This window comes from Dipodomys ordii, unplaced genomic scaffold (assembly GCF_000151885.1).
Source record: "Dipodomys ordii isolate 6190 unplaced genomic scaffold, Dord_2.0 Scaffold99, whole genome shotgun sequence".
Classification (NCBI taxonomy): domain Eukaryota; kingdom Metazoa; phylum Chordata; class Mammalia; order Rodentia; family Heteromyidae; genus Dipodomys; species Dipodomys ordii.
The window spans coordinates 2,607,015-2,625,271 of NW_012267315.1; the positions used below are offsets into that span (position 1 = coordinate 2,607,015).

At 46.6% G+C, this 18,257-nt stretch overlaps 1 protein-coding gene across 1 annotated transcript; it reads right to left on the bottom strand.

Moving 5' to 3' along the window:
• Positions 1-5,219: 5,219 nt before the first annotated feature.
• Positions 5,220-16,237, bottom strand: Entpd6 (ectonucleoside triphosphate diphosphohydrolase 6 (putative)). The gene is made up of 11 exons (XM_013027035.1): positions 16,229-16,237; positions 16,050-16,125; positions 15,337-15,372; positions 14,401-14,489; positions 13,469-13,548; positions 12,636-12,700; positions 10,697-10,798; positions 9,045-9,182; positions 7,092-7,148; positions 6,598-6,710; positions 5,220-6,363 (listed from the first exon to the last, which is right to left on the bottom strand). Exons 1-11 carry the CDS (start codon positions 16,235-16,237, stop codon positions 6,265-6,267), a joined length of 864 nt encoding a protein of 287 aa, XP_012882489.1. The 3' UTR covers positions 5,220-6,264.
• Positions 16,238-18,257: the final 2,020 nt, after the last annotated feature.

An 18,257-nucleotide genomic window follows, 5' to 3' on the forward strand; every position in this document is an offset into this window, starting at 1 on the left:
AAGAAAAAAGAAAAGGAAAAGTTAGGGAGAATGGTGTCTCTTTTTCTTAGTAAATTGACCCATCAAAATAAGGGATTAAATATGATCTCCCCCCCAAAATTGTGATGACAACCTAGTGCTATTAAATGCTGCTGATATGGCTGTGGCTGCGGCTTTTATTCCGTCCGTAGACTTGTAGCAGGTGTCCAGAAAGAACTTAGCAAGCTGGCTTGTATTTTCAACAAAGAGACAAATGTCACGGCTGTCATTTTGGAAGAAATAAATCAGGATATGAAGGAGTTGATAACAGGAATTATATCAAATTGAGCAGCCATAGATTATTTGCTGTTAAAAAAATCACTTGGGGTATAAACACTTTGAACGACTGTGTTGCTTTAAGATAACAGGGGCTGGGAATGTGGCTTAGTGGTAGAGTGCTTGCCTAGCATGCATTAAATTTCTCAGTACCACATAAACAGAAAAAGAAAAAAAGCTGGAAGCGGTGCTGTGGCTCAAGTGGTAGAGCGCTAGCCTTAAGCAAAAGAAGCTCAGGGACAGTGGCCAGGACCTGAGTTCAAGCCCTAGGACTGGCAAAAAAAAAAAAAAGGATGAAAAACGAGCTACAGCAGCTCAAAAAGGACTGAGCAAGTTAAAAATCAGTAAAAATCAGAACAGTTTTCCTGGCTTTTTCCCCTTCTGGACCCAATAGCTTCTATCTTAGGGATTGTTCTGCTAGCTCCCTGCCTATTTCAATGTTTATCTTCTAGAATCCAGTGTGTGATGACTCAAGCAAACATAAAAATCATGCTTTCTCAAATAATAAAACAGGGAGAATTATGGGAATCTCTGGAAAACAAACTGTGAGGTCTGACAGGGAAAGAGAATTGGAACACCATCCTCTAACAAGACTCTCAGAATGCTGGGGTTGCCCTGGAAAGATCAAACAGTCTTGGCTGTACAAAGATTCACATTTCTACTTCAAGTGTGTGTTCATCAGGCCTCAAGCTGTCTGGGAGACAAAGACTTATACAAAATGTAAGTTGTTCACTGCTTACCTAAGGAAGTCATTTATCACTTGTATACAAAATTATGTCACATGTTGGTGTTCAGTCACTTCAAAGATATTGGTACCTTCCTTTCTGCACGTACTCCCCTGTACTAAACTCAATAAATACACTTGTTAATGGGATCTTGGGCATCTGTAGCCGGCAGAACCCTTCAGGTCCCCTGGGGCCCCATAACTGTACTGCCCCCAGTTGTGGTGGATTGTGACAGCTGACTGCAGGATAGAAAACAGTACCTGTCTTTTTTTTTTTTTTTGGCCAGTCATGGGCCTTGAACTCTAGGCCTGGGTGCTGTTACTCAGCTCTTCAGCTCAAGGCTAGCACTCTACCACTTGAGCCACAGCACCACTTCTGGCTTTTTTCTGCTTATGTGGTGCTGAGGCATCGAACCCAGGGCCTCATGCATGCAAGGCAAGCGCTCTACCACTGAGCCACCTTCCCGGCCCCACAGTGCCTGTCTTGATTCATGGCTGAAGGAGAACACGAAGTGCAGTCAATACCATACTTGGCACACAGTGAACACTCAGTAAATATAAGCTGCTGATACTTTAATGTTTTTCACATTTTCTGATACTTTAATGTTATTCAAATTGGAAGGTGTTGGGCACAAGTGGCTTGCCCTTGTAATCCTAGTTACTCAGGAAGTAAGATCTGAGAATCACAGTCTAAAGCTAGCTCAGGCAGGAAAATCCATGAGACTTACCTCCAATTAACCAGCAAAAATCTAGAAGTGAAGCTGTGGCTCAAGTGGTAGAGTGCTTAAAAAAAATTAAGGCATAGTTCCCAACTCCTGAGTTCAAGCCCCAGTACTGGTACACACACACACACTCACACTCACACACACACACACACACACACACACACAAATAGGAGTGTATTATAAGTATGCTTATCTACACAAAGGCTTAAATATCCATGTATTAAAAACGTAATTATCAGTGCACTATTGTTAGGAGATGGGCTATTATGAGGTAATTAGGTCTCCTCCTGAATGAACTGTCATTACTACGGCAGTGTTTTTGTTTTGTTTTGGAGTAGGCTGCTATAAATGTGAGCTGGGCCTCCTGTTGCTTTTTTGCGTCTCCCTTCTGCCTTCACCATGAGATTCTGCTGCACAAAAACCCTCACCAGATGTTGTGCCATGCTCCTGGACTTCCCAGCCTCCAGAATTGTGAGCCAAATTGATTTCCATTTAACATAAATACCCAGCTTCAGCTGGGCCCTGGTGGCTCATGCCTATAATCCTAGCTACTCAGGAGGCTGAGATCTGAGGATCACGGTTCAAAGCCAGCCCGGGCAGGAGAGACCGTGAGACTCCTATCTCCAATAACCCCCCAGAAAACCAGAAGTGGCACAGTAGCTCAAGTGGTAGAGCGCTCGCCTTGAGCTGAAGAACAGTGCCCAGGCTCAGAGTTCAAGCCCCATGGCAGACAAAAAAAAACACAAAAAACCCCCCCATAAATACCCAGCTTCAGATACTCTTAACAGCAGAAAGCAGACTATACCTGTCTATGAGCTTCAAGGTGATCTAAGGTGAATCTAAGAATCTTACCATTTTCCAGTAAAGAAACTGGAAACACCTATTATCCTCTGCAGATTCTCTTCTCCAGCATCTCTGAATACTGACAGAAGAAGGGCCTCCTCTCAATGAAGAAGGATCCACTTTGTTCTAGGTCATGTTTCACTGTTAGTTTGAAACCTGAAAAAAGCATCCCTGTAAGTTCCACCAATATGTCAGAGCACTTTGCCTCTGGAGAAGCACAAAGCCCTGGGTATAGCAGGTAGTCAAAAAACTTACCATAGTCAGAGCTTCTCTTTCCAGTACAATTATTAGCTCTGATCATTTCAAACATTCTTTATATGGCCTCCAAATAAGTCATACGAACACAAATTCTATCAGAAAACTGCATAGCCATATAGCCTACGTAATTAATTGGTTCTCTCAAAGTTCCTGCCTTGCAAGACTGTTACTAACACAGCAATAAGCTGACATTTTCTAAAAGTTCCTTTCTGGAATTACCTCATTCTAGTAATCCCTGACTTCATCCCCCAAATGGAATTCCAGTGAATAAACATCCCTCTGGAAATAGGTCTAAAACTCAAATCCATCCTGAAACAGCAATATCTTTTCCTGAGAGTGTTCAAACGCACAAACTTGGAGTTCTTGAAAAAAATCCATTTGGAGCTGGGTGTAGCAGTACATGCCAGTTCATGCCAGCACTCTAGAGGCCAAGTCAGGAGGACTGAGGGTTTGAAGCCGGACTAGGTGACATACACAGTGAGTTTTAGGCTAGTCTAGGCTACATGGCAAGAACATGTCTCAAAAACAAAACAAAACAAAACAAAATCCTCAACCATTTGGTTAAGTTGTTTTGCAGTACTAGAAATCGGAACACAGGACCTTGTTATGCTAGGTAAGCATTCAGTTACTAAGCTATACTAACCCACCTCTGGTTAACTTTGAAATCTCAGAGAGGAAGCCTTTGTAATTACAAGAGAAAACCTAGAAATTACAAATTCAAATAGATTTCAAAATAGTAATATTATACATGGAATAAAACATCATAAAGTTAAAAATAGAGAAAAAAAGAATATTTCCTATCACATGGGCTAATTTCCTTAATAAAGGTCTCCTAATATCAACAAGAAAATGATCACAATCTTACAAAAAGACAGGGAAAAGACATGAGCAATGCTTCACAGGAAAGGCACATAAATATCTCTTTAGACATAAAAGAGGATGCATGTGGCTACTGCACCATACTTACAGACAGGAATTAGATCCATGTATATTAAAACTACTGGTCACCAATTTTTTATATGCCAGACTGACAAAGATCAAATGTTGGGTTACAGCTATGAGGGTGTAGGAAAGACCACACCAACATGTGCTAGTGGACTGCAGGAGTCTGATGATCTTCGGAAGACCCATGTACAGAGATATGGGGCTGCAAATAACTAGATGCTGAGGTCCTATCATCTACACATAGAAACGTCACTAGCATCTGCAGCTTAGGCCTGTGGCCTGTATGTTTTGCACATGGACAGAGGAGGAGAGGAGTGCATCAGAGAGGTCCCTCTAAGCACATATCCTCTAGGAGGGCCCAGACCCTGTGTCAGTAGCTATTTTTAAAGAACAAGAGCTTACTTTGTTATCATAAAAGACACTCAGAATGACTTGCATATTTTGTTGGGCTCAGAAATATTCCATGCCTTATTTGGTGCTTTTTTGGGAATCTTCCAATTGTTTATGCTTTTTCAGAAGTGAGATCACTAAATGGATTGAATCAATTTTCACTTTGCTTATGGAGCTCTTTAAATATTTAGGCCCCCAGAATGATGCAAGCAAAGGGGCAGGCATGGGCTTTGCCAAAACAGGTCTGGTGCAGTATAGAGAGGGAATTCTTTTTTCTTCTTCTGTTGTTGTTGTTGTTGCTTTTTGTTTTGTTTTTGACGCCCTCAGCCCTCACTTCCTGGACATTGTCCCAACTGTTACTTTTCATTTGGTGGAACATCTTTTCTCATTTTTCCTTCCCAGCTTGTATCATGTGTTGGTCTCTAAACCTTTTCCCCAAGGTTCAACTTTGGAGAAGTCACTGGCTCATTTTATTCATGTCCTGAACATTATTTATTTATTCCTCCCTGCTCAAGTTGGGATCACACTGACTGCTTTGCACATAGCAGCAGACTTCCTTTTCAGAGATGTCCAGGGGTCAGATCTCATCATCTCATTAGTCAGGTCCTCAGATAGGTGTGGGGGCTGTGAGCACTTGGAGTAGGGGTTCACCCGACAGTTCTCACTCTGGAATGCCGCCATCTTAGGACTACACCATAGTAAAGCCAGATCCTTGCTAGACAGGGTGATGTGGGGACTTACCACTCACCAGAGAGGGTGATATATTCAGAACCTTCTCTGGCCAGACTGTGGGTCACTGTCTCAGGAGGTATGAAGCTCTTCTCTCAACAAACCACTGCAGGAGGAGGCTTTAGTTAGAACCCAAGACAGCCTATGCCACTACTGAGAGCTATTGCCACCAACTGCCATCTTTTTGGCAGGTTTTAAAATGCTAATAAACAGGGATCTTGGCTGGGGGATGAACACCAGCCACTTATCCAGAGGAAGTAGAGGAGTGAAACCCTTGTAAACCTTTATTATTTGGAATGGAACACAACAGGTTCAGCTTATTCCATGTATTGTACATTCACTGAAGGACAACGAGGGACTCAGGCACCAGGTCCTAAACCATATCCAAGCTTCACACTCAGCTCCAACCCAGAGAGTGGGTGCTAGGGGGCATCCCAGAACCTGCCCCTGGGTCAGATGAGGAGAACGGGCTATGGCCTGAAGAGAGCACAAGAGCCACAAAAAAAGTGTGGTTCTGGGGCTATATCTTTGACCGGCCCTGCTAGTCTGCAAATGGCTCACAGCAGCAATACATTCACTGGGACACAGAATTGTGTCCAGAAAAGGGGCTCAGACATAGTTTTATACAGAAGTGCTTGACACTCCCAGGGCAGGCAGCATGGCCATGAGTGTTTTTACAGTGATTACACTCAGCCCTGCTCACACCTGGGGACTCTGCAATCAGAAATACCTTCCTAGAGCGCTCTGGAAGAGGGAGTCTTCTTTGTTCTCTTCCTACTAGTATTACCCACTAGTGGGGAGCAGACCTCCCTGTGAGTTCACTGTTCACAATGAGGATGAGACGAATATGCTCAAGTCTTTTGTCCTGGAGATTGCACTTTTTCTTCTTGGCTCCCCCAGAGCAGCCAGGCCAGCACAGGGGAGGTGGAGGTCTGGCCCTGGAGAGGGAACAGCAGGGGCTGGGAGACAAGATCTACATCACAGGGATGCACGGAAAAGCAGCCACAACCCTGCAGACAGAGGGGATGGGGACAGGGGCTGAAGGCCCACCTCAGGGTGTGCCCTTGGCCCTGTCTAGCTCATTGCCTTCTTGGAGGCAAGGCAGGGGGAATGCCTGGGGCTTCCCAGTCCCTGCCCCTGGGCCAGATGAGGCACAACAGGGCTAGTACATGGGCCCGGCAGCAAGGGATCCCACCAGGTCTCAGGCAAGTCTGTACGAGGTGCCACTGCAGGCTGAGGAAGGAGAGTCTTAGCCAGTATGGTAGCTCCTCAAGGATGGAATCGCTTCCAGGATGGAGGGGTCCATGGAGATGCAAGCTCAGAAAAGCTGGCTGGGTGGGAATTGGGGCTCAGCTGCTATGAAGATAGACTCTTCTGTCTGTTTAGGGTATCGATGTAATGAAAAATGGCCCCTAGAGCCCAGCTGGTCTCCACATTGTCAATTTTCCGAGTGAGCTTGAAAAGACAAAGGAAGAAGCACAGAAGATCATCACACACCCACCTGAGATGTGAGAGGCCAGGTGGCTTCGGTGGATAAAGGCAGCCTTATCAGAAAGCTAGAAGGTGCTCTGGACTTTTTTTGGAAGCCAGGGATGGGGTAGGGAGTGAAACTCCCAAATGGGGTCTGTAGTTCCCTATACCCAACCCCACAGAACTGAGAAGCGGGGCACCCAAGAGGTAAGTCCTTACCTTCAGCACTTTGTCCCTGGGGAAACCTAACTCCTGGAGCAGTGAGCTTATATAGGTGAGGTCCATGCATGCAAAGGGGTTGCTTTGCGGCTGGGTCTCCAGGGTCCGACACACTGAGGGAGAGATGGCTAGTTCTAGATTAAGTCCCTCCTTGCAGGGAGGGTGGGCTGCAGGCCCTGGCTCTGCCTACTTCCATCACCCACCCACGCTCCTCACTTCTGATTTATTGTCAGGACCCAACTTTGGGAGGTGACAGGCCTAGAGTACCCAGGGGCAGGCTGCAAGCCCGTTCCTACCTCCAAATAGGTCAGAATCCCAGTGCTCTTTGGACTCTGTACACTCACACGTCTATCTAGTTAACAGAATTAGGAACCAAATGCAGGAGTTCAGGGCCAGTGCCTGTCATAGGAACTGTGGGATGTCTGTCCCCTACATGGGATGGTTTCTTCTCTGCCCTCTCAGCTTGTCACCTCAGCAATCAAGGCACCACTCACCATATTTGGCTGCTATGTCAAAGTCTCCAACTACAAGGCTGCCTCCCTTCTCTGCATCTGTGGGAGGAAATAAGACATGGTCTGCAGGTGCATTCCCAAGTACATGATGCTGCTGAGACCTGAGGATGGCACCTGGGGCCCAGACCAGGAGCTCCACAGCATGGGGATGTAGTCATGGACTTTTCTCGTAGGACCCTCTCCCCTGGCTCCCAGCAGCCATACACACACAGACACAGACACACACAGACACACACAGACACACACACACAGACATACACACACACAACACACACACACACACACACACACACACACACACACACACACAGTCATATTCAAGCCCTTGATTGTGGTATCAAGTGTTTCCATGGGACACACAGGACAGGAAGCCTTAGAGGATCATCTCACCCCAACCTTACAATGTCCCACTAAAGGAGTCTCATCAGGACCTCTAGATCCCAAAATTGAGCAAACACTTGAAGCTAGGAAAAGTTGAAGAGCAGAGAGAAAATAAATGTCTCTGGGAAGTCCTGGACCCTCTAGGGAAAAAAAATAAAAAAGTCCTATAAAAGAGAAAATGAGTAGTGATCTACTGGTTTTAGAAGCGTTGGTCAGAGCCTTCTTGGGGCTCTACAGAGGGAGCAGTCCCTGACTTTGGGTGTTTGCTATGTCAGCAAATGTCACCATTAAAGATTCTCTTGAGTTCTGAAAACAGATTGTTCTTTCAGAGCCAAGAATTAACTACAGTGAGCAGTCTCAACTGCCCTTCTGAATAGCCTCGCACCTCCAGAGTTAACCCCAGGTAAGGGCTGGGATGTTGGCTCAGTGGTACAGTGCTTGCCTTGCATGCATGAGGCCCTGGGTTCGATTCCTCAGCACCACATGAGCAGAAAAAGGCTGGAGGTGGTGCTGTGGCTCAAGTGGTAGAGCGCTAGCCTTGAGCTGAAGAGCTGAGGGACAGCGCCCAGGCCCAGAGTTCAGGCTCCACGACCGACAAAAAAAAAAAACCCCAAAACAGGTAAGACCGAAGCCTCCTGATAACAGTGGTGGTGAGTGATGTGACTGCAAGGCTATCCTACACGGGAACTGCCATGTAAGCTAATTACCCCCAAGTTGCTCTGTTGGCAAAGCCTCAAGGACAACTATGGCAAAGACGATCAAAGTGAGGGGTCCTGCAGAGCCAGCCCAAAGGTGAATCCCAGGCAGACTTCTAGATCATGCTGGTGTGGTGGATCTTGGCATGGCAATGTCCACAGTCCTAGTATGGTCAGGAAAGCACTGATAGGTGTTCCTCACTGTAGCTCAGGGGCCTACGCCAAGCTGTCTCAGAAGAGGCCACCTTCTATGTTGACCATTCACACCTGCCTGGCTGTTATCCACACTCTTCCCTTCCCAGGGACAGCACAGCTAGTACAGACGCTGAGTACCTTTGAAGTCACAGGGAGCTGGAACAGTAACATCATCTGCTTTTTCTGAGAGGCTTTTATTTAGCACTAACTAGCATTGCTATTTTCACCCCAACCATTTTCTGACTTCCTCTATTTCATTTAGAAAATTTGGGTCTGGAGCCACTGATGCAACTTTGTAACTTTCATGAGTGTCCACACCATCTGCCCATAGCCAGGCTCAGCAAACTCCAACACCTTGCTCTGTCTTCCCTTCTCCTTGAGTGGAGAGGATGAGTCAGAGAGAAACCATGGCTGTGAGCCAGAGCTGCAGGATCCAGGCCAGAACCTGTTGTGGGCCTGAGGAGTGGAACAACATAAGTTAGGTCAGGGCAACTGTTCTCTTTGCTAAATGTCTCAAAAAGATAACATCTACAAAACTGTGCTGAGCAGTTCCTGTTCAGATGATGGACTTCTTTATGGCTTCTAAGGCGGTTTCTATTACCTCACGATGACAATTTGCTGCCACAGTCCCTCTGGCTAGAGCCGAGCCAGGCCTAGCCCTTACCTATGAGGCCCACGCTGGCTGCAAGGTCATAGTAGTAAGAAAAAGCATAAAAGTCCACATGCTCCACCTCTTGGGTCCTGTGTACTTTATTTCGAAGGATCTCTGACACTCTGCGGGCACACAGCTCGTGGAGGCTTGCTGCAGGAAAAGCACACAGTCAGCAATGGTCAGTGAGTAAGTCACTTGGTCCATGCCATCCCCCCCATGACCTAAGACCCTGACCTGGGTGGGAGAGTGAGGTAGGACCCAAACCCTGAGACCCACCCCGAGTCAGTGACTTGCTTGTTGCACAAGGCAATTACACCCTTCAGGAGCCAAGGCACTCCCAGTCAAGGTCCAAAGGCCCAGAGCACCATGGGGCCAGGGGAAGCCTCAAGCCCCTAGTTCTGAGGGGGAGGCCATGGCTTACTGACACCAGGAAGTCTCCCACTGGGCCCTGTGTTGCTGTCTTCACCCAGTCCTTTGCTGCTGCGTACCGTACTCAACCTTCCCAGCCCACATTGAGCTTCACCTCACAGCCAGGTCAACAGTGGGCCTTGTGGGCTACTCACACAAGCTCAAAGCTAGATGAAGGACAATGGCCAAACAAAACCCAAAGTCAACACTCTCTGGAGATCAATCAACTTCTGTGGATGTCCACTGGACAACCTCAAAAACTCATACCTCAAACCTGGATTCAACTCACCTTCCTGTCTTCGTAATGTTCCCCACGGGCTACACAGGCATGCCTTGCCCTTCAGGGCTCATTTCCTCCCACTGCCTTTCATTAGAAAAGTCCTGCTACCTCATTCAGTGAACACAGACTCTGCCCTAAGGCCTTTTATGTGCTGCTTCTTTGGCTTGGTGATCTGCTGCCTTAGATGGGGGTAACTTGTTGGCCTTTCCACATCTTGGCTAAAAGCCTGTCCATCCTGATTAACACTGCAGTCTCCTCTTGACACTCATCTCTGCCTATTTTATTGTTCTTCAAAGCACTAGTTCCTGTATTTCCACAGCCTGACTCTTCCCACTGGACCCAGCTGCACTGTCTGGGGTGTGCCCTGTCCCTAGGGCAAGGTCTGGCCCTTGGTACGTACATAGGGGACAACTAAACCAGACTGACCTGCCCAGATACTGAAGGCAGACACACCCATGCAGGTGGGAACCAGCCTGGGAGCAGTATTTCAGTATTTGTCTCAGAAGAAACCCAAGAACCCAGAGTGAACAAGACCATCAGAACACTAGGTCCCAGTCATAGGGTGGGGTCCCAGTCATAGGGTGGCAGGGGCTACATGGCCTGAGCAGGCAGAAGCAGTAGCCTCTATATTGCTATACACAAAAGTGGCCAGGCTTCTGGGCCAACAGCCCAGATAAAAGCATTTGTCACGGGGTCCTAAGGTCCTTTTCACTGGGGGCTTGATAGGGAATTGGGGCCATCTGGAGAAAAGCGTTTGGTGACAGACAAAGAAAACGTGCGGAGAGACTGTAGGAGGGAGAGAGAGAGGCAGGGAGTCTTGACTCTGACAATGACCTGTACTGCCAAGCCCCAGCAGGGTTTATGCTGCCTGCAATTGCAGGGCCAGTGTGAGCTTGTCTGGGCAAGTGGTATTTGGAAAGGGCGCAGGGGGCAGCAGGCCCTCACAGGCCTCTGAGAGACAACAAATTCACCGTACCTGCCTTCTGTCCTGCAATCCTGTATGTGACTTCAGCATGCTCCCACTCGTCTTTGAACCCAGGAGACAAACAAGGGCTGACCAACTCCTTCCCATCTTTTGCTGAAATAGAGATAAAGATGAGAGAAAGAGGAAAAAAATTGCATCTACTGCTGTGAGATGAGCTTTGAAGAGCTGGGAGGGAAGTTGAGGCAGAGTATGCTACAATAAGGACATGGGAACAGCAAGGGACCTGCCTCCTGGGGACAGCACAGTTCCATTATGCAGTGGCAGCAATGACTGCTGAGAACGTGACTACAGAACCCCCACAGATCGTATCTCCACACTTAGGGGCCACAACAACTTTATGGGAAGGCTGTCATAACCCATTTATACAGGTAACTGGTAGACTGGTGGCAGGGTCAGGTACAAATATAACTAGGTGCCACCACGCCTGATTTCATCTGTTTACCCTGTAGCACAAATGATAGGCCCACAACTAGCAAAGGAAGTTGGTGGCTGATGTCCAAGGTGATATCTACACTGTCACCCTGCAAAGCCTGGTTGTCCCCAGAGAGGGCCTTGTTACCTTCTCTGGATTCTGGCTGGATAGTGGGAAGTCATGGGAATTGACTTCTCAGAGGGCAATTCTCACAATCCTTCCCTGGGGTTGCCATGTAAGCAGCCTAGGCTACATTTCTGTGAGTGAGACCATGTGGAGGAGAGTACCGTGCACAACTCCAGCATCAGTCACTTCTCCCATAGCTACATGAGATCTGGGACCCTAGTAAAGACACTGCCCAGCCCAACACTGCTGAATTCATTTGCTGTTCATTTTTGTAGCTCTTTGGTGCTGGGGATAGAAGACAGGGCTTCTTGCATGATAGGGAAGTAGTCTGTTACTAGGTCCCACCCTAGCCATTTGCCACTCCGCCCTGGGGTGCCAGCGTTAGGTACTGCAGAGGCAAGTCCTTTCTGATACTGCATTGAGTGGAGAAGATGGAGGAAGCTAGACTGAGACTCAACATTAATGATCCAGGGGCAAAGGTTGCCTGACTTCCCATTAGCCACATAATACCTATTCCTGGCTCTGTTTGGAGGGCTGCAGGTGTTTCTGAGACAGGAACACATTCTTGGTTTACAATAAAGGAGAGCGCTATGAGGATACACATAGAACCTGACAGAATGTGAAAATTCTGCTTGAATGACCATGCCCTTGAAGGCCGCTGGGCCAGTGGAACAGGCAAAGGAAGCCTTGTGCTAAGGAACAAACAGGGCACATGTCTGGACGTTATCAGGAAAGACATGTCAACACCAGCCTCATTTCAGAGCTTCTGCAATGAGCTGCAGTGACCTCCTTTAAGTACAGATTTGACCTCCAGGGAATGAGGTCACTTGGGAAGGAATGAGGTAACTGGGAAGAGGGAGGTCACTGGGGCATGCCCTTGAAGGGGACAGTAGGACTCTGGCCCATTTCTGTCTTTCTTTCCATTCCAGATGCCATGATAATGAGCAATTTCCTCTGCCACATGGACTCAACATGACATTCTGCTTTTCTTACAGGCTAAAAAGGGACAAAGCCAACGGACAAGGACCGAAACTCTGAAACCATGAACCAAAACAAACTTGTCCTTCTTATAAGTTGTTTATCTCAGGTATTCTGGCATAGTGAGAGAAAGCTAACACACAAGTTTACTCCAATGTAGGTGACAACTATACCCAGTTATTTGGTTCCCTTAGAGTGTGTTTCAGAAATAACTTCACTACTGTCTCTTAAAAAAGAAAATGCAGTGGTAAAACACATCTTCCCCAATAGAAAACCCCTGACAAAGTCTAGAGCTCGTCCCCCCCAGACCAGCAATAGCCCCTTTGGCTGAGTAGACAAGCAGAGGGGTAGGAGAGGTATTTCCCATTCCCATGGAGGGTGAGGATACAACCTTGAGCAGTTCGTTCCACTCACCAGGTTTCCCTTCCACGCCACCCAAGATTGCCAGCCGCGCTGACATCAGTCCTAGCCCCAGGTAGCTGTGAAGGTAAGACGGGAAAGTTTGGTATCCTGCCTGGTCCCATCATGAATGGGAAAGGCAGGATCTTGGAGCAAAGCAGTTATGGGCTATCTTGCTTCTTTTAGAAGCTTCTCACAACATTTAGAGTATTTAGCTTAGTAATTCAACACAAGAGGGCTTATTGAGCTCACTGGGAAGCTGTGGAAACTTCAGTGAATATGGCAGTAAATAAAGTACAAGAGGGCTGGGAAGGTGGCTCAGTGGTAGAGCGCTTGCCTTGCATGCATGAGGCCCTGGGTTCGATTCCTCAGCACCACATAAGCAAAAAGAAAAAAGCAGGAAGTGGCACTGTGGCTCAAGTGGTAGAACACTTGCCTTGAGCTGAAGAGCTGAGGGACAGCGCCCAGGCCCAGAGTTCAGGCCCCACGACCGGACCCCAAAAAAAAAAAAAGTACAAGAATTGACTGAAGGTACCACGTGGTTCACCAAGTTCCTGCACAGTCCCTGGGCTCCTCTAAGATTTTGTGAGCCTCCTTAAAAGCAGAGCAGAGTGAACACAAAAGAAGAATGCGATTTTACTACAAATACATTTTTTAAAGGAGGGAGGAGGAACAGGGAGGAGAGGAGCCAGAAGAAGAAGGTTGCTAGGGACTCACAGCACAAAGCTTCTGAGACTGGTGATTATTCTGGGATCTAGTCCTGCAGAGAGGCAGGCGTGGGAGGCACACCAGGGGCATTGGAGCTGCCAGCATGGACAGTCAGCCTCCCCTACCCCTGGAAAACCTACCTGTAGGAATAGAGCTTGTAGGTCCTGTTAAACATCTGCAGCGCTGTCAGGTGGCCTGGTGGGGAGGTCTGAAGGGTGCCCTGGGGAGGAACATGAAGGTTACTGTGTTTCCTGTGGTCTTTTCCAATAGATTGTCCCCTCCACCCTCAATTCATTTAGTCAAACAGTAACATTCATATGGAGTTCATTGAGCTTTACATGCAATCTACTGCTGTGACAGTAGGGAACAAGCAATGAAAACACATCCAGAATGTTTCTCTTTTTGAATAGCATTTCTATTTGCTTGCTTTTTAGCAATACTGGGCCTCATGCTTATTAGGCGAATGTTCTATCACTGATCTACATTCTTAGAACTTTTTATTTCATGACAGGTGCTCTAGTTGCTCAGGCTGACCTTGAACTTGAGATTCTCCTGCCTCAGGTTCTGAAGTACTGGTATTATAGGTGTGAACTACCATATTTAGCTGCATTTTATCAATGTGACAACAATGGACCATACAGACAAGTAGCATATCATAAATTTAAGAAAGTTAATAAGAAAATGGGTGGGTAAAGAAAGCTATTTAAGATAGTAGATGGTCTTAGCTACAAGTCTTTTTTTGTGTCCTTTAGAACTACTGTATCAAAAAGGGTTGCCTACAGACTTCATAAGACTACAAAGATCTTTGTACCTTCCCTGGAACCCCACAGGGGATAGGAAGCATCCATTTCATATTTTCTGATCCAAAGGTTTTTGTTGCACCATTACAAAATGAATTTCTGTTTTGTTTTCGTTTCCCAGTCAGAAGCTTTATCTGTGAGAGAGCTCAGATGGGGAGCGCCTTACATCAGCCAAATGGCCTTCCCCGGGCAGCTGCGGGTCCCCAGTGGAGGTGGATGCAGTGCACCCCTGGCAGCCCCTGTCCTGCTCCCAGGGCAGGCCAGCTGATTACCTCAACCCGTGGAAGGAAGGTGATCTGAGTGGATCCTCCGCCCAAATCCAGCATGCCCACACTGCTCCTTCCTGGAGTTTTCAAACTGCCTAGATCACAGCGAGTAAAGACACAGCACTGTCGTATTAGGAAGCTGCCAAGAATAGTAGGGAGATCAAGAGAGGTCAAAAGCCGGGCCCTTTAGTGGAATGAAAAACAAGATAGGGAAGTAGCTGCAACTATTTAAAAAAATTGTTTAAAAGTATGCTATACGTTTAAAGGGCAAGATCAGTGGCTCTACTGGCTGTCTGATGTGAATAATGACAGGGCAGGATGACACTGACTGCCAGAGAGGGCCTGGAGTTGCTTGGAGGCCAGTCTCACCTCCCAGGAGACAGGGTATTCTTCAATATGCTGACACTGGCCATAGGGCCCCCTACATCAGTCCTGTCTCTGCTCTGCTCTCTAGAGGCATCTGAGGTGGAGATTTCTGACCTCTTAAAAGGTGAAGCCTGTGAAGAAACCTTCACACACACACCTGGGAATGATCTATGACAATAACTTCTTGCTGTATATCTTTTAACAACAGACATATCTAGTATAAGATAATTAGCATTCACATCACACTGAATATTTGAAGGCATACTGGTCTCATTCACTACCTCTCTCACAAACAAATGAGAGTGCAGGGCCTCTGGTAGATGCTCGGCAGGTGTCAGACAGATGCTGGCTAGGCTAGGAGAAAGGGCTGAGTGGGCAGGCACTCCAAGTACATATATACCTGTGAGCTCATGGCTATCTGCCAAGCCAGATGGATATCCAGCTACTCAACACCCACAGCCTACCTCTGGACCGGCAGCACTGAAAGCCGGGGGTCATGGAAACGAGGCCCCTGTGCTCCAGAAAGCCCTTTCAGGACTGAGAACAACTAGCCTTTCCCATCAAGTAAACACACACCTGTTAGGAAATTGACGGTGATCCATGCTGAGACACCTACAACAGAGAGGTACAGGCAGCATTTCAATCACTTGAGACTGTCAATTCAACACCCAGGACCATTACCTACTAGTTCCAGATTCCAGGAGCCCTACAAGAGGAACCCAAACTCATGCCCTTTAGACCACTCAGAGAAGAGCACTGTGTATAAGTGAATACAGGGACTTCTGAGAGATTATTCTAGAAGATTCCACACTACAACCTAGAACACTTTGCCATATACATGTCTTCCTCTGGTGCTTCATCCGCAGCTTCATCTTTAGTAAGTGAGACCAGTGTTCCCTCTACTCCACACAAATTCACTCTTAAGGTCATGTTTAAAAGCAAGGGCCCATGAGGAACCTTTAGTGTCTATTGTAGAATGAGTAATGCAACTTTAATGTTCTAATCGTGGCAGCAACTGGAATTCTGTCCAATTTTTTTTTAAAGCCAAAGGACACGTTTTTTAGAGACTTCATTTGTTCCAGGTTTAGAGTTTGTCAAGGTAAGAATCTACCTCTCCACACTAGCCCCCTAATACTCCTCTGGGATACTTAATTTGTAAATGGGACAATAATGTCAATTATCCTTCACCCCCGTAGTTGACTAATGAAAGAGCTCCCAGGCCTGGAATTCCCAACAGCCCTGTATCACTGCCATGTAGCGGTGTCCAGTTGCACTGTCTGTCACTCTACCTTCGTCCGTTCCGTTCATGATGGAGACACAGTCATCGCCTACCAGGAAAGGTGATGCTTTAAACACCTCTTTCACCTGAATGTAAAAAGAGACTTTTTTAAGTGGAGTAATACCGTGCACACTTGTCACCCCAGCACTCAGGAGGCAGAGGCAGATCTCAAGTTTGAAGCTAGCTTACACTATGCATCAATCGCACAACAAGCAACTCCCCAACAACAGCAACAACAATAAACTCAAATCAAGAAGAGAGGAAAGTCTGTGGTTTCTAGGTGCACCATGTGTCCAGTAGGCAGTAGCAGAACACTGAAGGCTCTGCTGTGTTCTGAGGCAAAGCTTACATTTTGCTTTAAGCTTCAACTTTCTGTGAGGGCTTCCTCAGATAATCTCCTCTGGGGTGGCTTGTCTTAGGTTGTTTTGTACTTGAAAATCTCTGGAGGAATGGATGGCCCAGGGTTAGGCTGGTTTAGCCTGCCTGGCCATGGGAAATGACCTGAAGTAAAAAGCCCTACAAGGGTAACTCAAACTTGAGGACCATTTGTGTTCCCTAGGGCACTGTTCAGTGACACATCTAGGCAGAGAGGAGGTGGAAGCCATGAACAATTGGGCATGTCCCTCTGTAAGCTCCAGTAAGTTTCAGGACAGCAGCTTCAGTGTATCTGTCCACATAAACCTTTCTCATGTCCTAAAGTCCTAATCTGAAGGACCACAACCTCACAGCTAAATATTGTAAGAACAGAGAGAGGTGGGGAGATCCTGTGTTTAGAGATCTTTCCTAATCTCAGTGGGTTGGAAGACTTATTCCTAGCCCTACTGCAGAATACTGAGTAGCTGCAGAAATATAACCCCTGAGAAGCTTTAGAGGAGGGAGGAGGCTAAAGGATCTCTTGAGCAGTCCCATCTGAGTATCAGACCAAGAGTAGGACTCAGGTACCAAGGAGATTTAGCAAAAGGCTTGGGCTGAGGTGTTAAGGCACTGAGCTCCCATGGCATTCTGACTACATCAAATTACGAGGTAGTGAATGGCATCAGTGGTTCATGCCTATAATCCTATCTACTCAGGAAGCTGAGATCTGAGGATTGCAGTTTAACAAAAGGCTATGCAAGAAAGTCCATGAAACTTTTATCTCCAATTAATCACCAAAAGCCAGAGGTGGAGCTGTGGCTCAAGTGGTAGAATGCTAGCCTTGAGCCAAAAAGCTCAGAGACAGCACCCAGACCCTGAGTTCAAGCCTCAAGCCTAGCACCAAAATCTTTTTCCTAGGTGGCAAGTCAGGATTTAATAAAGCTACCTATACACCCATGTTCATTGACTCATTATTCACTATAACCAAGTTACAGAAATAGCCCAGATGCCCTACAATCAATGAATGGATTATGAAAATGTGATATAACCAGGCACTGGTGATCATGCCTGTAATTCTAGCTACTTAGGAGGCTGAGATGTGAGAATCACAGTAGGGAGCTGGCCTGGGCAGGAAAGTCTGTGAGACTCTTATCTTCAATTAACTACCAAAAAGCCAGAAGTGGAGCTGTAGTTCAAGTGGTAGAGAACTAGCCTTGTGTACAAAAGCTCTCAGGGATAGTGCCCAGGCCCTGAGTTCAAGCCCCAGGAATAACACGTGCGTGCGTGCACGCGCGCACGCGTGCACACACACACACACACACACACACACACACACACAATGGAATTTTGTTCACCCATCAGGAAGAATAATATTCTGTCATATGTGGGGAAATGGATAAACCTGGGAAAAAATCATATTGAATAAAGTAAGCTAGGCTCAGAGAGACAAAGGACACATATATAGATTATTTCCATACTTAGATTTCTCTCCTATGTGCCTATTAGACACATAGAATATGAGAACATATTCATTGAACCCAATGGAGTTTTCACTGAGAGTAGGTTCGGCAAATATCAGTGTCTAAATCTTACAATGGATAAGGTAGCTTTGATGAACTCTTACATGCACACTTAGTTCAAGGAGCTGAGAAAGCTGAAAGCACTGGGTTACTCTTTTCGTAAGAACGGATCTAAAGCATTTTAAACTCAGCCATTCTGCTGATATAGAAACCAGCAAATATCAGCTTCTAAATCCTAGACAGTGAACGTTAGCTGGCTGAACCCTTGCATATATACTTAGTTCATTGTGTTGAGTAATCTGATAGCAGCAGAAGCTTGCTGGTTTTTTTTTTTTTTTTTTTTT

What these genes read in the sequence shown, in the direction of transcription:
- Entpd6 (XM_013027035.1), bottom strand. An exon ending in CATGAACGGAACGGACGAAG is followed by an intron (nt 15,373 to 16,049) that starts GTAGAGTGACAG and finishes TCTCTGTTGTAG; the next exon opens with GTGTCTCAGCATGGATCACC. An exon ending in TGGCGTGGAAGGGAAACCTG is followed by an intron (nt 10,799 to 12,635) that starts GTGAGTGGAACG and finishes TCTCTATTTCAG; the next exon opens with CAAAAGATGGGAAGGAGTTG.